The 25,008-nt window shown below is 46.0% G+C and overlaps 4 protein-coding genes across 5 annotated transcripts; 3 read left to right on the forward strand and 1 right to left on the reverse strand.

Moving 5' to 3' along the window:
- Nucleotides 1–211: 211 nt before the first annotated feature.
- On the forward strand, nt 212–5,589 carry LOC136535783 (flavanone 3-dioxygenase 2-like). Its single transcript, XM_066528182.1, has 4 exons — nt 212–555; nt 677–924; nt 4,354–4,678; nt 4,792–5,589. Exons 1-4 carry the CDS (start codon nt 361–363, stop codon nt 5,032–5,034), a joined length of 1,011 nt encoding a protein of 336 aa, XP_066384279.1. The 5' UTR covers nt 212–360; the 3' UTR covers nt 5,035–5,589.
- A 2,206-nt stretch (nt 5,590–7,795) lies between these two features.
- On the forward strand, nt 7,796–10,043 carry LOC136535784 (psbP-like protein 1, chloroplastic). 2 transcript variants are annotated; one of them, XM_066528184.1, is made up of 7 exons: nt 7,796–8,026; nt 8,139–8,219; nt 8,397–8,473; nt 8,610–8,732; nt 8,834–8,905; nt 9,490–9,586; nt 9,732–10,043. In XM_066528184.1, the coding sequence occupies exons 1-7, from the start codon at nt 7,861–7,863 to the stop codon at nt 9,836–9,838; spliced, it is 723 nt and encodes a 240-aa protein (XP_066384281.1). In that variant the 5' UTR covers nt 7,796–7,860; the 3' UTR covers nt 9,839–10,043. The 2 variants fall into 2 exon arrangements, with proteins under 2 accessions (XP_066384281.1, XP_066384280.1); XM_066528183.1 differs by having other exon boundaries at nt 7,797–8,026; nt 8,391–8,473.
- An 854-nt stretch (nt 10,044–10,897) lies between these two features.
- Nucleotides 10,898–13,011, forward strand: LOC136535785 (uncharacterized). Its single transcript, XM_066528185.1, has 4 exons — nt 10,898–11,234; nt 11,325–11,497; nt 11,609–11,672; nt 12,641–13,011. The coding sequence occupies exons 1-4, from the start codon at nt 11,027–11,029 to the stop codon at nt 12,847–12,849; spliced, it is 654 nt and encodes a 217-aa protein (XP_066384282.1). The 5' UTR covers nt 10,898–11,026; the 3' UTR covers nt 12,850–13,011.
- Nucleotides 13,012–15,971: 2,960 nt separating this feature from the next.
- On the reverse strand, nt 15,972–17,297 carry LOC136540759 (probable long-chain-alcohol O-fatty-acyltransferase 4). The gene has a single exon (XM_066532773.1). It carries the CDS (start codon nt 17,209–17,211, stop codon nt 16,168–16,170), a length of 1,044 nt encoding a protein of 347 aa, XP_066388870.1. The 5' UTR covers nt 17,212–17,297; the 3' UTR covers nt 15,972–16,167.
- Nucleotides 17,298–25,008: the final 7,711 nt, after the last annotated feature.

Raw genomic sequence — 25,008 nt, forward strand, 5'->3', positions numbered from 1 at the left:
CGGAGCACGGAACTCGAGGTCTCGCCGGCCCCACGTGTCATCTCGATCGGAGGCTGGCGACAAAAAATTGTTCGGCTGCCCACGTTCGGCCGGCTGGTTAGTTTTTTTTTTCAATCAGTGTTTTTCTTTAAAAAAAACAGCGGTTTTAGCGTTTTCCAGCTGCTACAGTGCGAAATTAATGCCAGCCGAACCGCTTCTGTGCCGCTGCTAGCTGGTAGCTGCTCATCTCGTCGTCGATCGATCACGTTGCGTGTCTATTTATTTGGACATGAGCATGGAGCACGCGGCCTAGCTGAGCCAGAGCAGACGCCGGGAGCGGGAGGGGGAGGGAGCTAGAGTGATCTAGAGCAGCTAGCGGGCATGGCGGAGCAGCTCATCTCCACGGCCGACCACGACAGGCTGCCGGACAGCTACGTCCGCCCAGAGAAGCAGCGGCCGCGCCTGCACGAGGTCGTCCCCGACGCGGAGATCCCCGTGGTCGACCTCGCCGACCCCGACCGCGCCGCCGTCGTTGTCAGGATCGCCGAGGCGTGCCGCACGCACGGCTTCTTCCAGGTGGGTAGTAGGTACGGCTTGGTAGTCTCGGTCGTCGGCTCGCCGCTGGCCGTGTGCTCGATCGTACTGATTGGGTGAGCATAAATAAATAATTCCGATCCTGTTGTCGGCCACCGCCCAGGTGCTGAACCACGGGGTGCCGGAGGAGCTGACGGCGGCGATGATGTCCGTGGCGTACGAGTTCTTCCGGCTCCCCGCGGAGGAGAAGGCGAAGCTCTACTCCGACGACCCGGGCAAGAAGATGCGGCTGTCCACCAGCTTCAACGTGCGCAAGGAGACGGTGCACAACTGGCGGGACTACCTCCGCCTGCACTGCCACCCGCTGGAGCAATACGTCCCCGACTGGCCGGACAACCCGCCATCATTCAGGTACCACTACCTGCCTTCCTGCCTCCTACCCAGCATCATATCAGAACTCAGTACTCTGCTCCAGTACCTACCCATTTGTTGCTTGTGTTGTATTCTTGCTCTGCTCCGCTGACCGCTGCTCATCGAATCCGGTGAGACGGGAAGACGACGACGGACCCTAACAAATCCATAAAAATAAGAGTGGAGAGACAGATGACCACCCCTTGACTCTTTTTTATCTCCTAGATAGACTAGACCAGATTAAGGACCAAAAGAGTAGCTTTGCTATAATTTTATTATTTAATTAAATTAAAAAGGAATAGCACAGCTTTCTTTTAAGGAAAAAAATGCATCGGAAAAACAACTAACGAGAAACCAGCAATACCCGCAGCTAGAACACTTCAACAGAGTGGTGATTTACACGATGTGGAACATCTGGAAAGAAAGAAACACAAGGTTCAAAACACTGCCATGGACGCAAGACTGGAGGCCTCCAAAACCAAAGAAGACATTGACTTTGGATCACGGGTCTTTAGCAGCATAACTTAGCCCCCCTCTGTTTTTTCACTAAGGGGAGAGGAGATCATTCTTCTTTCGTACCTGGGTTGTGCCCTCAAGGGCGTTTTAGGCCTTTCAGCCTTTTTGTACATAAACCTCTATCTTCCCTTAATTGAGAGACAGAGCTCCCGCTAAGTTTTTTTTTTAAAAAAAACCAGCAGCTAGAGGAACACCACCATGTAATGGGGAAAAAGCTATGCACTCCCCAAGAACCAGGAAGGTGGATCATGACACATCAGCAGCAGCAGCCAAGTGGTGTTGCACTGGCATCGCTAGACATCAGAGTGCACAATTCTGTTTGTGTGAAAACAAACCAGTAAAAAATCTACACTCAAAAGAGAAGCCAAGAACTTACATTAATATCGGTGATTCGTGAGCCATCGTTGCCGAGCTTGCATCAAATTAAATATAATGCAGCTATTGTCTCCGGCTTCCACCGAGATGGTCTGCCTCCCTCACTATGCTGATCCTCTTGCTAACTTACGGATACAATATTTAATAATCTACCGCGTGACCAGCGTGTTGCTTGTATCGGCGATTAAACGTTGATTAAGAATGTTTAGATCTCGAGTAATACCCTCAACGTACAAGTTCAGAGACATCAGACATGGAACTGCAAATCAATACTACCCCCAACCCTCCCAAAAAAGATGAAATTTTAGGTTTAGGTTGAATCCAGCTTACTTAACTTAAAGTCTGTAGAAAATATTATTGACGCTTATGGCTCCAAATAAATATGCTATGAAAATATATTTAACAATCAATCTAATGATCTCATTTGATATCCTCTAATTATAAATACCATTACTTTTTGTAAATTTAATTGAATTGGAAACTATTTGAGTATTCGAAAAACCGAGAATGGTATCTTTTTGAGATATAGGGGGTCTGAGTGAGTAACTCCAAGGCGCCTAGATGACAAGCATAGGGCCGGACTGTGCTTGTCCTTCACTCTTTCAGTCTTTTTGCTAACTGCAGACAGATAGGAATCGTTTTTGTCTCCTCCTTGCTTTCATCGCGAGACCCATCACTGAAGCGCTGGACGGTGCTTCAAGGGAGGGGGAATTCGAAAGTGACTAACCACCATCACCGTACACCGTGTACCTTGGACGGCTCTACCATACCATGTGCTGGCGGCCAGTTTTAAAGCCGTTTCTAGGACAGGCAGACCTCCCTGCCGTCAGAGAAGATAAGCCGGCCGAGCCTCCAAGGAAACGGAACTACTACTCCTATATAGAGTTGCAGTATTAGGAATGGCAGTGGTCCATGCATCCATCTGAGACGCCACTTGCCCGCTGCTCCTCCAGTCAACTTGCCTAGCTTTGCACCTTTGCTGACTGCAAGTAGCTGAAAAAAGTCTACTTAACCCTGCACCTTTCATACTTGTCTACTTCACCCCCTACTATGAAACCGTCTGTTTTACCCCCTGAACTCTCTAAAACCGTCTATTTTACCCCCTGGGCGGTTTTCAGCGACGGTTTGATACAGTAACAGCGGGTCTGCTACAGTAACAGTGGGTTTTCTACAGTAAAGGTGGGTTTGAATTTTATTTATTTATTTTCGGTGAATTTTTGAAAAATCATAGTAAATCATAGAAAAATCATAAAATAAAAAAATCTAATTTTATTGGACTCCACATGAGTAGATCTACACAGTGAATATATAATACGGTATGCTTTAGTACAAATTTTTTTATAGCTTTAAATTAATTGGAAAATCCAATTTTGTCTGTAATTAATTAGAATTTATCTATAACTAAGTTATACATAGTCCAGTGAGTACGGAATTTTTACTATAGTTCAAGCATACAATAATTAGCGTACCATAAAAATTTCACCATAATTGGACCATAGAAGCTACAGCTATGAATTATTCCAACTAATTACAAACAAAATTAGATTTTCCAATTAATCTAAGGCTACAGTAAAATTTTTGTACTAAAGCATACCGTATTATATATTCACTATGTAGATCTACTCATGTAGAGTCCAACAAAATTAGATTTTTTATTTTATGATTTTTCTATGATTTACTGTGATTTTTCAAAGATTCACCGAAAATAAAAGAAAGGAAATACAAACCCACAATTACTGCTGTGGTTACTGTAGCAAAAGCCGTCGCTGAAAACCGCCCAGGGATAAAATAGACGGTTTTAGAAAGTTCAGAAGGTAAAACAGATGGTTTCATAGTTGGGGATGAAGTAGACTAAGTATGAAAGATGAGGGGTTAAGTAGACTTTTTCCGCAAGTAGCCAGTAGTGTTGTCCATGCAGCGATCGCACCTGACGAACAGCACAGCTGGTGGCATGGACGGTGATGGCGGAGCGTATTTGAGATGACAGTGAGAGAGGCCCACCCCCACTGCCCTCTCTGTTTTCTTAAGAGCAAGTTTAGGGCCGGGTCTGTTTGGCATGGCACAACTCTCTCGGACTTTGGCTCTGTCTTCGTGCTAGATTAAGCTGTTCGGCGGATGGTTTCTGCGGCTGATAAGCCGATTAAAGCTGATTTGTTGTGAGAGAAAATTACTGTACCATGGTTGATGAGCCAGGCTGATAAGAACAAAGCGAACTGAAGAGCCAGAGTTGGATCGGAGGAGCCATAAAACGATAGCCTCATCGTGCTCCTGGTGTATTTCGTATTTGAGAGATCCGGAAGAATTGGAGCCATAAGAAGTTGTGCCAAACAAACAAACTCTTAGTTCCACTTTGTTAGGCTCCGACTCAATAGTAAGTGAATCCGTGATTTTGAGGCTCCACGACGATATTGCTATAGTGTCACAACGCGATGAGAGCCACACAACGCAAATAGAATATCACGTGTGATCTTGTCCCCAGTAACAGTTTGTTTGTTGTCTGGTGGCCGGCCGGCGCTGGCAACGTCCCCGCACGTACAGGGAGACGGTGAGCGCGTACTGCAGGGAGGTCCGGAAGCTGGGGTTCAGGCTGTACGGCGCCATCTCCGAGGGCCTGGGCCTGGACGGAGGCTACATCAAGGAGACGCTGGGCGAGCAGGAGCAGCACATGGCGGTGAACTTCTACCCGCGCTGCCCGGCGCCGGAGCTCACGTACGGGCTCCCCGCGCACACGGACCCCAACGCGCTCACCATCCTGCTCATGGACCAGCAGGTGGCCGGCCTGCAGGTGCTCAAGGACGGCCGCTGGATCGCCGTCAACCCGCGGCCCTGCGCGCTTGTCGTCAACATCGGGGACCAGCTGCAGGTAGTGACCAGATCGACTGCTCGATCGATCGTCTGCCACCCACCTAGTAGTACACGTGGCAGCAGCTCAACTACTGAACCCGTGTCCTCTCTCTCTCTCTCTCCATCCTGCAGGCGCTGAGCAACGGCAGGTACAAGAGCGTGTGGCACCGCGCCGTCGTCAACTCCGACAGGCCCAGGATGTCGGTGGCGTCGTTCCTCTGCCCCTGCAACGACGTGCGCATCGGCCCCGCCGCCAAGCTCGTCACCGGCGACACGCCGGCCGTCTACAGGGACTACACCTACGCCGAGTACTACGCCAAGTTCTGGAGCAGGAACCTGGACCAGGAGCACTGCCTCGAGCTCTTCAGGACCTAGCAGCACCTGCGTACACGGTAGTAGCAGAGGAGGAACAGCAACATAGTAGACGCTTCTCTTTCATTTAGCTTTTCGGTTTTGTTCATTCGGTGGCCGACTGGCCGTGCATGTAGTACTAGCATGTATACGCAACACCTCTACTCTAGTAGTTTGTTCGTTAGAATTGAACTTGCCGAATCAATCAAAAACTGTGTGTACCCCTCGTCAGCTTCCCCTCCTAGGACTAGGAGTACAAGAATTCACGGCGGGGTCTGTAAAATTGTACTAGTGTCAGATGGCCATGTGGGCTGGTTTGACCTTTTTTGTTGGGCTTTTAAGCTCTTGGCAGTACAGCCCATGTACCATATTTTTTTTTTGTAGTTAATTTATCGGAATCGTCGTGGCCTTCCGGGAAGACAGCCTGCCTGCTTGTCGCTGCAGCTTCTTTGGTTGTGGCTGTGGCTGGCTGATGTGGTCAACGTTTTCACAGGCTATTCTCTTCGTCTGCACCCTTATATCTATTAATTTGTATGGGCTATGAGTGTTTTTTACATAGGTAATGTAGTTTCAAGCTAGGTAATGTATGTTTATTTGTTTCAACTGCATTTATATCCTCTTTTCTCATTTTTAAGCCTCTTTATATTGTAAATTTATTATATTTCATCATTTTCTTTGCTGTTTATAGTATATTTTATAGCCTCCTCGCAAAAAAATATTTTGTAGCTATTTTTACTTCAAATTCTGCGACAAGAACGAAAACTTGTTCACACAACATAATTTGATTCTCTGCAAACAATTTTTATATATGTTTACTAATGGAAACAAAGGGGAACTTTGATTATTTCTACAACATAGCATGGATATTTTGAATATAATGCCAAATATTTTTATTTATTGAAACATTGTTCCTGCAAAGCTAGAAATTTTTTGCTATGAAGCTAGAATGATTTCCTCATAAAGACAAAACATTTTCTCGTGAAACTATAACATTTTCTCAAAAAGCCAAAATATTTTTATCAGAACTTACATTTTTTGAACAAAATCACTTATGTTTACAAAAAAAAGTACTTTTGTTCAAGCCTGGGTATTTTTTATTTAAGCTAGAGCACGTTTCTTGGAAGGGCGATAGAACATTATTTCATTGAGGTATATCATTTATTCAGAAACAATCAGGGTGCATTTTGAAAATTTTGATTTGCATGAATAACCACTGACATAAATACTACGAGATATGTATAGACGGAATAAATCTATATCTATACTCAATACTAAAGAGGCAAAATTTCTGCCACCAAATTTTTTTCGCCCAACCTACTAATCCGCCTCGGTCTCGTCATCGCCTCCCCCCTCCGCCCGAAAGACCGTCGTCTGATTCTAGAACGAGAAAGAGTTGAAGGAGGAATTAGAAACAAATAAAGGGTTCCAGATGCAAAGATACCAGAGACAAAGAAAATAGTGAAAAGGGCTTAACGGTTTTAGAAACAAATTTAGGGTTCCTACTGCAAAACTTTCTTTTTCTTTTTTCGCTTAAGCCTGTTGTGGTGGGTCTCGGATTCGGCCCCTGGCTGGGCTGGCTACGTAGTCTGGGCCAAAGCCCATGGCTTAGCCACACAGTAGCCCTTTTCCTTTCTTTTTTGTTTTCTTTTCTTTTAAACCAGTTGAGAATTCTAAAAATCATACAAAATTACAGAAAAATAAAAAAAATACCAAATCAGTTTTTTACACTCGCTTTGACTAGGGCTACACATTAAACAAATAATATCATATGCTTTAGTATAAAGATTTTGTTGTATCTATAGGTCTATGCTTTTATATAATTAATTTTCCCAATTTACCTATACCTAATTATATGTATATTAAAGAACCAAAATTTCAACCTCTTTTTTGGGGCCACCTTCCCCTGACTACCCGATAACGTAGCTTCTTTCGTCCGGATTTATATAACCCATGCTAATGCGGGTTAGAACAGCTCACATCTAGCATGATACGGAATTCGATTTCAAGATGTATTGTGTTGTGTATATGATGCGGACTCATGAGCTATGCTTATACGAGTTAGAACAACTCACGTCTAAAGACGATTAAGTTGAATGTGAGTCAATGATGGCAACTTAAACTTGGTTCGGGTAATTGGAGGGTCGCCAGAGGCCAGATCTGGCCACAGGCAGTGGCTAGCTGGCGCGGCTGGGGACAACCGTGGGGAAGCAAGTGCCGGCTAGGTGCAATTACAATCCCCACCCTAACCCTAAATGGTGCGGACTCATGTCGCCGGTCAGTAGCTGGTGGTAGGTTGATAGTGGCAACGCTTGACCTGAATCGATATAAGGAGCTAGAACAAAGAAAGTGGCACACATGACCAAAAAACCGAAGAGAGGAAGAAACAATTTGCTACTGAATACGGAAAGTTAGTTGGAGAAGAATTTTAACAACTTCTTATTTTGTAACTCGTTGAGTGTGAAACTGTCTCTGCTTGTGCCACCAGCAACGCAATAGATTATTCTCTCGTTGCAACGTACAGGTATGTTTGCTAGTATAAATAAAGTACTCATAACAAATACAAGAAACCGAGAAAGAAAATAGAAAATAGAAAACAGAAAACGAGCTGATTTTTTTTTCTTCCAAAAAAATGGGTTTCTCCGGTCCCGCCTCCCGCATTGGGCCAGGCCGGGGTGGCTGCTGGACCAGGCGGAGCCGATCAGGGCCCCGCGCCGCTGTCCAGGCCCAACTCGCGCATGGCTCGGCTCCGGCTCGGCGTCACGCGTCGTGTGGACCAGAAAGGGAGCGAAATCCTACTCGGCGCACGGAGTCCGCAAGCTGCTTTTCGTCGCTTCGCTTTCGCTCACCCCCATGGCCACGGCCGTGCCCGCCGCCTCCCTCCGCGCGCCGTCGTCCTCTCCCGCGGCCGCCGCACGCCGCCTTGGGGCCGGAGCCCCGTCGCTGCGCAAGCGGCATTGCGCCGTCGCGCCCGTCGCCGCCGCCTGCGGCCCCGCGCCGCCGCGGCAGCTCGACAACGGTTGGTACCCCCACCGCCTCTTCTCCTGAGCAGGATTGCGTCTCCCTCCCTGCCCCCATACCTTTATGGCGTCTCGCTTTACCGACGTTGCTGTGTGACCTGCCTGACGCAGAGGAGGCGGCTAGCTCCGGACGGCGGCGGGTGCTTGTGGCCGGTGCCGCCGCGTTCCTCTCCCGGCCTAATCCGGCCGCATGTGAGTTGCTTCTTCGAATTTACTTCACTATCGCCTTAGACTGCTTCGCCTTCTGCAGCGTTGCGTGCTTTGATTGATGTACACTGGCCGCTCCGTGGGAGACGAGCTTGCACTGTGAATGGTTTATTTGATCAAAACTGCGCCTCTGAGTGCGATTCTGATCTGGTATAGTCGCAGCAGAGGCTAAGAAAGGGTTCCTGCCTGTCGTCGACAAGAAGGCTGGTTACTCCTTCCTCTACCCGTTCGGATGGGAGGTGACAAACACTTCTTGTATTAATTATTGTCCTTGATTGATTGAAGAGAAAGAAACACAATTTGGCTTAGTTTTTTTTGGCTGCACGATGTATTTTATCATGATGTGTGTGAGGCTAATCACATTATCCTATCCAGGAAGTGGCTGTGCAAGGGCAAGACAAGGTGTACAAAGATGTGATAGAGCCTCTGGAGAGTGTGAGTGTCAACTCTATTCCCACTAGCAAGGAGGATATTCGTGATCTTGGTCCTCCGGATAAGGTTTGCTATTATCTTTTCCTTAATCTATAAATAAACTGGGATAGTCCGTAGTTATCTAGTGGAAAGGGTCCAATTTCGATTTATTAACTGCTATTTTCCAGGTTGCCGAGGCTTTGATAAAAAAAGTTTTGGCGCCACCAACACAAAAGACAAAGTTAATTGAGGCGAAAGAGGTGTGCCTTCCTTCCAATTTGCTGTGCTTCATCTAACTATTCCTGTTAATATTCATGGACACCAGTGCATGTCAAATCTTTGAGGATTGGGGAATGATGATTTATGACATATCATGGTTCTTTAAAAAAATTCATTCAGGCATGCTAATTGGTTTATGTGGACAGCATTATAAAAGACTGAATGAACTTAGTTGGTGCTGATTGACGAATCTTTCTGAGTTCATTCTATTATTAGGTCGAGCATTAAGCTGAACAGCTACTCTCTGAAAATAACATGTACTAATGAATGGTTTACACCTACAGCATTTATTGAAATTTGTTGCCTGGTTTCCATGTTTCAACTGGTATGCTGAGCTAATAAAAGATTTGGTAGTCTGTTACCAACTTGAAAGTACAGGTGACAATATGACAGATAAAACATATCGGTACCACCGTAAACTAGCTAGTACTTCTCCCATTTGTATTAGAATCAATTTGTTATTTGTGGAACATCATGTTCTTCACATTGACCATGCTATTCTGTTCTTGAAAGATATATTTTGGTACTTATGTTGTTAATTTACAAGATGTGTTTTGTCATGCAGAATGATGTTGATGGGAGAGCTTACTACACTTTTGAGTTCACAGCTCAGGCTCCAAACTACACCAGACATGCACTTGGTGCTATTGTAATTGCAAATGGTATGACCTTCCACCTGTGATCTTCTCTGTCAGTAAGATGTTCTATTAGTAGTTAATATCTCGACCTTGTAACTGGAAAACTGTACGAATGGTGTAGCTGGTCACTGCCAATATACTGTTTTCTAATTGAGTGCGAATACTGCAGGTAAATTTTTCACATTGACTACTGGAGCAAACGAGAGAAGATGGGAAAAGATGAAGGATAGGCTGCATACAGTGGTGGATTCCTTCAAAATTGAAAATAGAATATGAGATTGAAAATAGAATATGAGGAATGCCTGAGTTGCTGTGCTGTTTTTCCTTTGTTGATTTGCTTTCTTTCAGAGCTGCAATGGCGAGATTTCAGTAGTAAATGTCGGGAATGTGGATTACGCTGTTCTGTTTCATTTCGGAATGTTTGTTACAGAGATTTGAGCAACATTTGTTTGTACTTTATGTATAATATCTTTTCACCTTCGGTACTGTGATCCTTGAAGTTAGGAGGTCCAGACCTCTGCTGTGTAAATCTGTGGAAAATAAGCAATAGAAAGGCTTCAGTCGTGAAAACAAGGAAATCATGAGTATATGGAGAGCTAGAATTCCAATGAAGATCAAGTTTTTCCTCTGGTCTATATACTCAGACTGCCTCCCCTCGGCAGAACAGCTGGTTAAGAGAAATTGGCCTGGAGATGAACATTGCAAAGTGTGTGGACAAATAGAGACATCCCAACATATCTTTTTTGAGTGTTATAGTGCAAACTATTGTTGGTGGACATATCATGATGCACTTTCTTGGTCACAAACACCTACAAGCCTTCAACAATTTCTAAATCTTAGTAGTGGTAGAGGAGATGTTCCTAATTCAAAGATGCTCTTTATCTTAGCTTGTATATGTTGGAGTCTTTGGCTAATTCGCAATGACTATGTCTTTAACAACAAAATCATAACGAGCCCTAATGTAGTGATCCATCGATCAATAATTTTTCTGCAGAAGTGGAGCATTCTACTCAAGGAGAAGGAAAGAGGCTGGATTTTGAAGACAGTGGAAAAGCTATCAAGACATTTGGTGCTAAACGCCCAAGACTAGTGGTGTAGAATCTGTTATGCAAGGATTTAATAAATAAGCTCTGATGAACCTTTTTTTTAGTTGCTATCTGAATTGTGTTGCGTTAGAGGGGTGTGCCTTCAGCACTTGTAAGACTCTGATTGTAAGCTGGTTTCCCAAGCGAACTCTTTGCTTTCTATAAAGCGGGACCAATCGGTCTTTGGTCTCAAAAAGACGTTTCCCTTGTGAGAAGGCGTATCCAAATGGGGAGTGCCCTGCCCCCTCCTGCGGATTAGATAGGACTAGGAGGCAGGGAGCAAGCAGCAGAGCAGAGGGAAGAACACCTCACCGCTACACTGCTCCTTCGCGGCGCTGCTTATCTTCCGCTCCCGGCTCCCCTCCTCCACCGCGCCGCGATGAACACAGCCATGGCCACCACTTCCTTATCCCTCCAAGGCCGCCCTTCCCATACCCCCACCAGGAAGCTCTTCTCCCCATTCCTCGGCGCCCCCGCGTCCTTCCTCCGGCCGCTGGCGCCCGCGCCCGCCGCCGGCCCCTCCTCGCGGCGGACGCTCGCCGTCAGGGCCATGGCGCCGCCCAAGCCGGGAGGCAAGGCCAAGAAAGGTCCGTGCACCCTCTCTAGGCCGGCGTCGTCAGCATTCCTGCCGCATGAGGGATGACGTTCTTGCGCCTAACCCCTTTGTTGTCCTGCAGTGGTAGGCCTTATAAAGCTGGCCCTCGAAGCCGGCAAGGCGACGCCGGCGCCGCCTGTCGGCCCGGCGCTTGGTGCCAAGGGTGTCAACATCATGGCGTTCTGCAAGGAGTACAATGCCAAGACGGCCGACAAGCCTGGCTACATCATCCCCGTCGAGATCACCGTGTTTGATGTGAGTGAGACTAACGATGTCCGTCCCACTTTGGGCGCTTGTCTGAGAATCGATTGCTAATGTGGAGTTATGGTTCTCGTAATACTGGTTCATTTGCTTCGCATTTTGCAGGATAAGAGCTTTACCTTCGTCTTGAAGACCCCTCCGGCTTCAGTCCTGCTACTCAAGGCTGCAGGTGCACACCCTGTACTTTAGCTTGAATCTATTCTTCAGAGTTTTCTGGTGCATTCATCAAATTGCCCAAATTTTGTAGCCAAATTTGCCATGCCAATGATTTGGCAAGCCAAAGTTAGGTAAAAAATTTGCCATAGATTTGACAAGCTAAATGCGAGAAGTTGGCAAGTTTTGGTAGCCAACCAAATAATAGCCAAAATCATGGCTAGCCAAATATTTGGTTTGACACATTTTGGAAGCTAACCAATCATGCCCTATAAGACTATAAAAGCAATACGACATGAAGGAAAAGGAATGGTATTTATGGTTTGTGCAAGTGTACCACATTGGATTAGGCAATTAGTGATCCGGTGTGTAACTCTTTTAGATATTATTAAGTTCAGTCAGTTCCTGATCCCTCAAAAAAAAAAGTTCAGACATTCCACATTGTTTTTTTTTTCACATGTTTGTATAACAGCGAATGCAACTGCAATTCAATTTAGTTTGAGCAGTCGACAGTTGTTCAATGATTCAGTGTTGGGTGTTGGTAACAGTAACTTGGTATTTTTTTATTTGCTGTCTTTGAACTCTAGCTTTCCATTTCCAATTCGCATGAACTCATGCAACAATTCATTGTTTTGGATGTTCAGCCTTGATAAATAAGATTCTTCTAGAAAGAGGAATTTTATTCCGTTCTAAGTACATTCACTCACAAGTCACTACACATAAATACATAATATATGTTTGCATGTTAATTAAGGTATAGCCATGAACTATGGGCTGCAGAGAATGAATGTCAGCATCAGTACCTGCAAATGCATATGCTGGTGTCAGACAGCCAGCTTTCTATGTTAGAGCATATGTTCTCTTTTCCATTTGGTCCCTTATATGTTCTCGTGATAACAAATCCTCGTTCTTAGGACAGAAAATGGTTCGAAAGAGCCACAATGGTTCCTTACATTATTATTGTCTGAATCTTGGTTCTTATAGGTGTCGAAAAAGGTTCGAAAGAGCCACAGCGAGCGAAGGTGGGAAAAGTAACAGCGGATCAAGTGCGTGCAATAGCTCAAGAGAAGTTACCGGACTTGAACTGCAAGAGCATCGACTCTGCTATGAGGATCATCGCTGGCACCGCCGCTAACATGGGCATCGATATCGATCCTCCAATCCTTGTGAAGAAGGAAAAGGTCCTCTTATAGTATGTTTTGCTGGCACACGCAGATCATCCCACCAATGGCCATTTGTAGATTATGTTTTCCTTTTTTGCTCATCAATTCGCTGTGCCTACTTGAAGTTTTCCTCTAGTTCCATTGTTCCAATGACCTTGTTCCACAGTCTTATCATCTGGTGTAGAGCTTCAACTTTTCCTTGCAAAATCATTGTAAAAGGGGGTATCCCAAGCCTAGGGCCCTCGGGCCTTGGGCCATGGCCGTGCACCAAAATTATCTTGGGTGGCTCAGGGGCGGGCACGCCTTCCTGGGCCTGCGCGGCCCACCAGCCTGCCTCCTTTTCTTGGAGTGAGAGAATCCATCGAGTAATGAAGATGTTAACTTATAGACTTATAGTACAAGCAAGAGAACTCTTAAAAGAAAGAAACCTACTGCTCTATCATTGACAAATATCTTTTAGTCTATAGCCCTACCTAGGGGGACTCACACTCGCTAGAAGGCAAAAGTACGTCTCCCACGTCTCTCTCTCTCTCTCAAAAAATATCTACCCACTTGATCACCCATTGCACGTTTCACGGCCTCGTGCGACCGGTCCGTCCGCCCCACTTAGCATTTGCCGCCGCAGCCATCTCCCTGCACGCACCCCCCTTTTGTTGTTCGCTTCTCGCTCCTGCCCGTCGCGCATGCCCATTCGTGCCTCTCGCTCCTTGCTCCCGCAGTCCCAACTGTTGCGCGCGTCACCCGCCTCTGCGTGTGCTTGGGTGTCGTTGCGCGCCTCAGGTCGATCCCCGGGCTTGCCATGAGCGTGACCTGTGCTGGTGGTGCTCGCACCCTGAGGCATCTAAGTGTTTCATCTGCTTCAGTCGTATGTTGCATCTAAGTATTTCATATTTCAAAGGTAGAGAGTCATGGGGGCACGGCCTGGGCGCCGAGGATAGGGCGCAGCGAGCCGTGGGCTCGCGGTCGTGGCGCGTAGCGCACCTAGGATCATACGGAAGGAGCGTGCCCTCATGCTGGCTCTCAGGTCTCGCCCGCCTAGAGATGGAGGAGGGGGTCAGGGGGAAGGAGCGGCAGGCACGGCCTTTTCCACGAGCGCACGTGATGAAGGAGGCGTGAGAGTTTGGACATACGCTTTTGCCTAGACGTGCCTCTCGCTCCTTGCTCCCGCAGTCCCAACAGTTGCGTGCCCACCCGCGCTGCTCGCTCCCATTCGTGCCTCTCGCTCCTTGCTCCCGCAGTCCCAACCGTTGCGCGCTCACTCGTGCTGCTCGCTCCCGCGCCATTGGGCGCGTCACCCGCCTCTGCTTATGCTCATGGTGCCATTGCGTGCCTCAGATTGATCCCCGGCCTTGCCATGAGCGCGACCTATGCTGGTGGTGCTCGTACCCCGAGGCCGGAATCAACCGGCCCTAGCCTCCCCTCCCATATGTTGCAATATATGTTTCAAGTGTTTCAGATGTTTTAGAGATTTGTTGTAGGTATTTTGTATGGATGTTGTAAAAGTAGATCGGGATGTTGCATAGGTTGCAAGTGTTTTAGAGGCATGTTGCAAGTGTTTCAGAGGCATGTTGCAAGAGTATGTTCAAAATGTTTCATCTGTTTCAGACGTATGTTGTAAGCGTTTTTTATCTGGATGTTGCACATGTTTCACACCTATATTGCAAGAGTATGTTCGAAATGTTTCAACTGTTTTAGTCTTATGTTGCAATAAGTGTTTTCATGTTGCAATTTGTAAATATTTTATTTGGATGTTACATATGTTTCACACACATGTCGCAATTGTATGTTTCAAATGTTTCATCTGCTTCAGTCGTATGTTGCATCCAAGTGTTTCATATTTCAAAGGTTGAGAGTCATGGGGGCACGGCCTGGGCGTCGGGGGATAGGGCGCGGCGAGCCGTGGGCTCGCGGTCGTGGCGCGCAGCGCACCTAGGATCATACAAACGGAGCATGCCCTCATGCCGGCTCTCAGGTCCCGCCCGCCTAGAGATAGAGGAGGGGGTCAAGGGGAAGGAGCGGCAGGCACGGCCTGTTCCACAAGCGCACGTGACAGAGGAGGCGCGAGCGTTTGGACATAAGCTTTTGCCTGGACGTCTGGGCGCTGGTATCCTCTCTGCAAGTCACGTCCGAAATGGGCCCTTGGCCTTGGGCCGTGGCCTTTAGCGCCATTACGATTGCGTATCACAATTGGTCCGAGAGAGCAGGGTGTTACATTATGAGAATACGTCAAGACTAATGGCGCACACAAGCCACAAGGCCACAATTGCAGTGACGACATATAACTATCGTGTCATTTTTTGTATAACTTTTTATTACTACTGCGTTGGGTCTACTCTTTTACTGTTTTCGGTACTAAGGTGGTTCATGCGCAGTTCCACAACTATTGGCATACCAAACGTATTTATGTATATGCTAGAGTTATTTTGATGTTAAACTTTGTCATAAATATGACGAGTGATTTGCTAGCCACACCTTTTGTAATTGCAACATTTTGTCTAACTTTAGTTATGATAAAATAAGACATTAACCTAGGAAGTAATAAGGTAGCGTCCCACATGACCACATGTAACTCGCTCACATTGTTTAGTAGACACACCCCATGCAAACGCTAAAATATAAGGTCAACACTCCTAAAGACAATATTCACATGCATACCTACTATTAATGTATGTCACCAAACCAAATATGATAATCAGGAAGAGTTATACGTGTCATTTGTCTTACCACATAATATGTTGTAAAATTATTTGGATACCTTATATTTTAGGATGGAGAGACTACATAACTTGTTCTAGATTTTTTTTAAATACCTTATATTTTATAATGAAGGAAATACATTACTAAATAATTCTTATAATATACAGATTTTGAGACACACGTAGTGATTTTATGAGAGGCAGAGCAGCTGGAGCGGCTATAAAATTAGTTGCCCTGTAGGGTGTTTGGGACTGCTTCATAAACTTCATCATGGAATAGCTCCACAAAAACTTAGAATTTGTGGAGCATCCCTTTAGATACACTCATAGCTCCACCATTTTCCTCGAACAGAGCACATGGAGCTGAAACCGTTTGACTAAAAAACACATAACACTGAAAAAATATAAAGCGGAGCAGTTCCAAACAACCCTATGCCCAGTATTTTGACCCGCTTGCATCCCTCCCAACTATCATATCACCCCTGTCATCCGGATCTGAAAGACGATGTGTATTTAATTACGGAAAGTTGACAGCCACGATCACAGCTCATCACTAAAGAAACACTATTAGCGCATCCACCAACCACATCACGACAACCGTCGGATCTAAATCCTGCGGTAGAGATTTGCATGCCGTTTCGTTTGCTCAAGGTCACATGGTTGACGAGACGAGATCTGTGGCGCCGGCGAGCCGCCGGGCGGCCTGCTCCATGAGCTCCACCATGCCCTGGCACTCCTGCAGCACCATCTCGTCAAGGCCGCCCTTGACCATGGCCGGGAAGAAGAGCCAGAACCCCGTCCCGGCCACGAAGGCCAGCGTGAGCGGCCCGGCGGCGGCCCGCGGCGGGCGCCACCACCCGGCATGCGACGCCCACCAACCTTCGGCGGCCGCGCACGCCCCGTGCAGGAGGAAGAAGGTGGTCACCTCGCCGCTCGGCGTGCTCCACATGATGTAGTAGAACATGAGCTCGTGCATGAGGCCGGACACGAGGAACGTCGCCAGGACGCCGGCCGCGCTGCCGAGGCGCGCGCGGACGGGGCGGAACACCGACGGCCGGAGGATGGACGGCACCATGAGGTTCCACCGCCGGCCCCAGAAGTCACGCAGCGACGAGGCCAGGTAAGGGCGGTCCACCTGCGGCTCCATCTCCATCCCGAGCAGGTCGTGTATCAAGGTGTGGACGGTGGCGAGGAGGAGATCCAGGGAGAAGTAGATGTGCAAGGTGTAGAGGACGAGGAGCTGGTACCTGCTCATCGAGCTCTTGAACTGGTACGCGTAGATGACGCCCGGGATGACGGCGCCGGAGAGGAGTATCCTCGCCGGGCCACGGACGGGAGCTTGGCTCTTCTCTTTGGACTGCCGCCGGAGCTTGACGGGGAGGGAGGCCGAGCAGACGAAGTGGGAGAGGCGGAGGGAAGGGTCGAGGGGCCCAATGCCGGCGGCGAGGAGGAGCAGCTTGAAGGAGCCGAGCCAGGCGAGGAAGAAGCCCGAGGTGCCCCGGAACGTAGACGTCGAGAAGGCGAAGGGGATCGCGCAGAGGAGCGCGACGACGGGCAGGAGCGCCAGTAGACGAGGCGCGCCTGGCCGGAGACGCGCCGCGGCGAGGCGGGCGTACGACATCGCCACCCACACCGCCGCGGAGACCTTGACGAGAGCGCCGACCTCGCCGTCCATTAGCGCCGTCACCATGCCCATGTGGATGGTTGGACGGAGACACAGAAATCGATGGGCTCTCTGCTACTGCTGCTGCTGCTGCTGCTGAGGTTCTGTGGTGCCTTCCGTTTCCGTGGCTTCCGCGGTGGTGTCTGTGACGTCGCACCGCCGTTTCTTTTGTCCGTTTTCTTTTTCTCATATAAAACGATGAACTTGAAGACATCAGTGGGCTCCTTTTACCATTTTTATATACTCCTTCCGTCCGCAAAAGAAATGCAATTATAGAAAGTGTGTCGGTCAAACTTATCCAAGTTTAACCAAATTTATAATAAATAGTATTAATATTTATGCCTTCAAACAAATTTATTATAAAAATATATTCTATAACTAATCTAAGTGTACTTATTTTGTATCATGAATGTTAGTATTATGCTATATAAAATCCAGTAAGAGTTTAAGTGGCTTGACTTCTCAAAAAATGAGAATTGTATTCTTTTGTGGACGAAGACAGTAGTATGTTAGCACTACTCATACTCTTTTAGTAAACTTGAATTACTAGGAAAAGATAAATAAAAACAATTCTCCTATATGGCTGTATTTGAGGGGCCTGATTTTTGTTATTGTTTAGACAACATATATTTTGTCATTACTTAACTATAGAAAAAATATAAGTTAACTCTCGTGAGTTTTTTTCGTTATACTAGAAAAATACCCCATATGTAGTCGTGGAAATAGCAAATAAAACTATACTAGTTATACTTACTTATATGAACAAATAAATATCATAATACATGTTAGTGTATGATTTAGCACTCTGATGTAGACAACCAAATTATGTTAGTAAATGATGTGGTGTGATAGAACCGCCCGAAATAACATGTTTTTGGAGGCGCTCGTCTTTCACTAGACACTAAGCATCTCGAAAGTTAGCTACATCGGACAGTTCTATCGAGCCCACCCAAGAGAGAACTCGAAACAATCCACATTTTACATTCAGAATCCAATAATGAGTACGAGCTTACAATACTTAGTCTATTTCATACAACAAAAGTTCTTAGAAATTATTTATTACAATACCAGAGTTTAGAGTGCAATAATTAAACAACGGATAAAAATAAGCATCTAGTGAAAAAGATACAAGGATCTATTTGTGCCCACCAGAAGAATTCTCTACACAAGAGCTACTCCTCAAGCTGCACCTGCAACAGGGGTAAAATAAACCCTGAGTACACAATGTACTCTCAAGACTTACCCGACTAGTAGAAATAATTTTCCGACTCCAAAGAATATGATATGCAATATGGGTTTGTTATTTTCTTTTTGTTTGCGAAAAGCATTACTAATAGTTTATCCTTATAGTTAAGTTTTACTAGTAGTCATGATTACTTCATAGCTAACCATTCTAGGTAAGCACCTATTCTACTTTCAAGCAAGGGTTGAGTCATCAGAACCATTTTATCATCTTTCATCTTTCAGTTCTTACTATAGTGCTAAACCATAGCCTAGTCATACCGTCTCACGGAAACGACGATTCGTGAACCAATGTATCTCAGCTAGGTACCCCGAAACATATGCTCAGTTTGTACCCCAGACACAAACAAGACCAACCCATTCCACTCCTATCACGGGGTCCAGGTCCCCGTCCAAACTTGGACTCCAAACCCCCACACTTGAGATCCAGTCTTAGAATGGTGCTTATACCTCTATCTTTCCCCGCCTCTAATCAGTCAGTCCGAAAAGAGCTAGAACCCATGATAAGAGCGTAATAAGCCTTTCTGCTCCCATAAGCAAATATGTGCTCAGAATAATAAGTCTGTGACCTGACTACCATCCACAACAACAGACAGTCCTTAATCGACATGAACAGGAAAAACAGTGTAACCAAGCTAAGCCTCGTTGGCTGCAGAATACAACCTATTACACCCACCAACATCCATACCATATCCCTGTCATGTCTCCATTTTTCTTTTCATCATTTTATTATGAGAGTAATTATAATAATCACCTATTGTGAGTAATGACATGTTACTCACACTACCAAAAACCTAAGCATAGCAGCTATTCGAACCTGCACTAGTAGGACTCATAGGACAGTTATACCTATGCATGTGGTTTTCATAAAATTCATGTAACGTAAATGCACATCACATATATATATATATATATATATTCAATGATTATAAAAAATAAGAGTTATGTACCAGGGCTTGCCTTGGGTAGACGCGGTGTTAGCTGAGTCAGTCAGTGGCATCTCTAGGACCTCCTCTTGTACGAGAATCTCCTTCTCATACTCCTCGATGATCTCCGATGGTCATGATCTCCGCCAACTCGTTCTCTACATGTATGCAATGATGATGTAACACTTAGCATTTGTGCAACAACAACTCTTAAAATAAGAGTACGCATACTAAGCTACTAAGCTAGCTCTAATAAGTAAGATACTAAGCTAACTATCATCTTTACCAAGCAAAGTATTAGGTTCAACTAACAAACACCTAGCTTTACAAATGAAGGATATATCTTTATTTCTACTAATGATTTAATGTATATTTAAAACAAAGAGCATTTAACTACCCTAATATTTAGTCTATTCTAAAGCTATAAAAATTACAGTAAACATATAATAATACCATGAAGCTACTATAAAATTTTTAGGACTAAAACTATTACCAATTTACCACAAAAATTCCTACAATAATTAACTTAATAATATTGAGCACTCTCAAATTATTTAATAGCTCCTGATATCAACATGTATATATATAAACTAAATACACTAACAGATAGAGCATATTTTAGGAACCTAACAAAATTTGTTTCATAATTTTTAGACACCTATATGATTTTATATGATTTATCAAAGATCAACTCAAAAATTAAATTAGACAACTATTTCTAATTCCTTATGAAAAAGAAAAATGAATTCTCCCGTGTAGCCCACACGCGCAGCCCAAGCGACGCAGCACGCGTGAGCGTACAGCGGCCATCGGTACGGCCCACTCGAGGCCAGTCCACGTGGAGACGGCCCGCGCTAGGGAATCCCGCGCGCGTCGACGACTTTGGAAAAGAGACCTCACACTTCTTCTAAATTACAACTAAGTCCTAACGTTATTTCTCCCTCTCTCAGAACTTCTCACTTAACCCCTAGCCTTTCTCTAATTCACCCGCGCACACCCCCAGCAACTCAGTGCACGGTGGCGCGGCGAGCGACGACACTAAGCGCCTACGCCGGCTACCTGGGACCTGCGTGGGCCCACCTAACAGGTCAATCACCATCTCTAACCCGAGAGGCTACGCTAAGTGGCGGTGTAGGGTGACACGACTGGCTGGGATAGGCTACAGCGGCGCACGGTCATTCGCGACCACGGCGCCACTATTTTGATGGGCTGAGGTAGCTACAGGCCTAATTGGTTAGCACGTGAGCATTAGGAGGCTACCCTAGACTAGGCTAAGGTGACAGTTAGGGTGGAGGATGATGGAGGAGGGCTGGCCACATGCAGCCGAGCCGTGCGGCGGTGAAGGGTCAAGATGGCGACTAGAGGGGGGATGAATAGTCTTTTCTAAAACTTAATCGTGTCGGCTAACCGATACAAATGCGGAATTAAAACTATCAGTCTAGCCAAGACTATACCCCACTATATATATTCACTAGCACCTTTTAAAGATAACAATTATGCAACAAAGGTGCCGGGCTAGCTAGAGCTCTCTTAACTAATGCTAGGAGCAAGGTCATACAAATCTATGCCTCTAGTACTTTTAAGCAACAAGGGAGCTCCTACACATGCTAGTAAGCAAAAGCACAAAGCCAACTAAGCTTACTAGCAATGCTTAATAACAAGGCAACCAATACCAAATTAGAGAGCGCAAATACTTAGCTACACAAACTAAGCAATATGACTAATAAGGTTACTAAAACCAAATTAGCCACGCAAGGGAGCTACTTCTATGCTACACAAGCAAGAAGGTAATTAGCAAGCTATCTAATTACAAGAGCAACTACACAAGCTTAATATGTATAAAAGTAATGGCAAGCTTGTGTAATGGGGATGCAAACCAACGGGAAGAACAAGGTTGACACGATGATTTTTCTCCTGAGGTTCACGTGTTTGCCAACACGCTAGTCCCTGTTGTGTCGACCGCTCACTTGGTGGTTCGGCGACTAATTAGCATCACCCGCTAAGCCCGCACGTCGAGCGCCACAAGAACCTACCCCTTGAGTGAGAGTAGCTTAATGACATGCTTTACTAGAGTTGCTCTTTGTGGCTCCCGTGGGGCGAGCACAATGCCCCTCACAAGCACTTCTTTAGAGCGCCGCACAAGCTTCTTGCGCGCTTCGACAGAGACCACCACCAAGCCGTCTAGGAGGTGGCAACCTCTAAGAGTAACAAGCACCACCGGCTTGCAACTCGATCACCTAGTGCCACTCGATGCAACCTCATGATGCAATTGCACTAGAATCACTCACTCACACAATCGAATGATCACTATCAAGTATGTGTGAGATGGAGGGCTCCTAAGCACTCTCAAGCATGGACACAAAGTCCCCCAAGGTGCTCCTCTCCAGCCATGGCCGAAGGCCACTTCTATTTATAGCCCCAAGGGCTAAACTAGCCATTACCCCTTTACTGGGCAACGGTCGGGCCGACCGAACGCTCCGGTCGTGTTGATCGGACGCTGGACCTCAGCGTCCGGTCGCCCGTAGACGGCCACATGTCTCGGTTCCAACGGTCACTTGACTTGACCGGACGCAGCAGCTTTCAACTGATCGGACGCTGAACCCCCAGCGTCCGGTTGTTTCCAGTAAGGTATCGACCTCGACCGGACACGTCTGGTCACACTTGATCGGATGCAGCCAGCGTCCAGTCACACTCCAGCTTCTACGTCATCGTACGTCAGCCTGATCGGACGTAGCCTGCCAGCGTCCGGTGCATTCAGATCCAGCGTTCGGTCAGTTGACCGACGCCAGCATCTTTGCGATCAACTCGTTTTCACTTCTAACTTCTTCACCCTTGCTCCAATGTGCTAACCACCAAGAATTTGCATCCGGTGCAATAGAAAATAGGCATTCCATGTGTATGTAAATGTGCCAACATCACCAAGCTCGGCGGGAGGGAGAGAGGGACCCAAACCTATCTCAACCCTACAAACACCACCTCCTTTATAAATGTGCCAACACCACCATGTGTATGTGTGTTAGCTTTTCACAATCACTTCTCAAAGGATGTTAGCCACTCAACTTGCCACGCCACTCAATCCTAGCGATGATGCAAAGTTAGATCACTCGAGTGGCACTAGATGACTGATATGCAAACAAGTTTGCCCCTCTTGATAGTACGGTCATCTATCCTAAACCCTATCATAAACTTCTCTACACACCTATGATCGGTGAAATGAAATGCCCTAGGTTATACCTTTGCCTTGCGCATTCCATTCCATCTCCTTCAATGTCGATGCAACACATGCACCAACACGATCAACAATGATATGATCCACTTCATATCATCACATGATCATATTGGTTCATCGATCTTGACTCTACTTGCTCTTCATCGTTGCCATCGTCCATCGGCGCCAAGTCTTGCTCAAGCTTCACCGCCACGCGGTCCATCACTCTAAAGCCTTCGACTTGCCCTTCACGCTTGCAACCGGTCCATCAAGCCAAGTCTTATCTTGATCTTCTCCACCTTGATCACATGACTCAATGTCATGTCTCATGTGCATTTAAGCTCCTTCATCATCACATGTGTGAGCTTTTCAACATCTCCAAGCCATTTTCACCTCCATGGCATATGTTGCTCATACACATGTATCTGTGGACTAATCACCTGTGTATCTCACATAAACACAATTAGTCCACCTAAGTTGTCACTCAATTACCAAAACCAAACAAGGACCTTTCAGGCGGCGCACCATGGTGGCACCGTCGCGTCAGCAATGATGGGGAGGCAGTAGTGGTTCCTCTGACGTGCGCAAGGTGGAGAGGGAGGCGAGGCAAAGCTGGTGGTGCAAGTGAATTGGCTCGAGAGATATGGTAGAAGGGCTGCCCACATTCACGGTCAAACACGGCCTTATCGGCACGGCGGTAGGGAAACTCTAAAATTGGAACTTGGTTGTGCGCGCTTTAAGGTTGGGTAGGGTCAGGCAGCGAGAGGACATGATGGTGAAGTCGTGGATGCGATGAATTGAATGGAGGTGATCGTTCGTAGGGTAATTTGATGGCGTGGCTCGACGACGGCAGTAGAGGGAGAAAGAGAGATACAGAACGCGGCAGGTGGGCTCGGCTCGTCCTCGCCTTGGTGGGACGCGATCGACGTGATCATGGAGGCCCACATGTCGGCGCTAGCAGACAGGCACGTGCATTCACGATCGGCGTGGCCCGCGCGCCGTAGTGCCATTAATGACAAGGCGACGGCGAGCCCGACCACATGCGCGCTGTAGAGGCGGCAACGCACTAGGCCGGCAGCAGCGCAGAGATGTAGAGGGAGGCACGAACATGACGGTGAGGCGACAACAGTGGCTGTGACGCGGGGTGAGTCATAGTGCGGCAGCGCAGTGAGGCTGACGACAGCATCGCCCGGCTGCACAAGCAGCCATAGGGCTCCACGCGCCAGGAGCCAGCGGTGGCCAGGCCATAGCCCAGGCCAGAGCAGCCGTGGCCGGCCACGCGCGGGACAGTCAGCGTGGTGACGTTGAACGCCCGAGCGTGGTGATCGCGCCCACGCGGCCAACCAGCCTGAAACCACGTCGTGCACGAATTTTAAAGCACCCATAAAAACTAAACGGTTGCTTCTGGACCTAAACCATCTTCACCATGCTCAAGATGGCATATGAGACTACCAAATTGAGCTATAACACCGCACCACTCTTTAACCCAATCTCTCAAAATAATTTGCTAAACATAACAATGTCTAGCTGTTGACAACTTGAAAAATTTTCTAAGTTTTGAGTTGAATTTGATTTGAATTTGCGATTTCTAAGCTAGTGGAAATATTAGCTAGTAATATCATTTTTTGACAGCAAGTATTTCACTGTCATCTATAAAGTTTGTACTTCAAACTTTATTTAAGTATCACACACATGTTCTATAGTATTTTTGCTTAATAAAAATTAATTTTAAACCCTACTTGATATACCTGAACTATTGAATCAACTTTCGTTTAACATTTTTTATTGATCATTTTAAGTTACAAGAAATTTATCTACACATTCTATCACATACATTAACGCATAAACATAATACTCATGACATGTTTTAGTAATTGATTTAGGGTGTAACACCGAGGGTGTTACATGTGATTTGCTAATGTGAATAGCTCAAACGAAGACATAATTGCAAGTGCTAGTGGATACTGATGTAGACAACTTGCATAGCGAGATAAAATGCTAGTGGTAGTTGATATAGATAGATAGATATAGATATAGATTAGTTGATTGTGTAAGATGTTGCTTGAAAAAATCTAAAAAAACACACATATAGTGTAGCAGCTCCCAAATTAAAAATAATAGTGAAAAAGTTTTTGTACTACCGAAAATGTTTCCAAATTTGATCATTTATGGGAAATGCCATTGTGTATTGAATAGAACGGACCGAATCATAAGCCCTATAGTATTTTTCACTTATATATTTTATTACTAAAGTAGAATAAAAAAGGCCAGGAACTAAAACGAATATGCGGCTTACAAGATATAAGAAAGAACAAATTTGAACATAAACATGTGAATGACGGTCAGGGATTGAAAAGGCAAAACGAAAATACCAACATAGAACGAAGAAATATGACTTTAATTGCTATAGTTCTATTTAATACGGTAAGATCTACTAAAATAGTACAACACTAC

Source organism: Miscanthus floridulus, chromosome 2, assembly GCF_019320115.1.
Source record: "Miscanthus floridulus cultivar M001 chromosome 2, ASM1932011v1, whole genome shotgun sequence".
NCBI classification, from domain to species: domain Eukaryota; kingdom Viridiplantae; phylum Streptophyta; class Magnoliopsida; order Poales; family Poaceae; genus Miscanthus; species Miscanthus floridulus.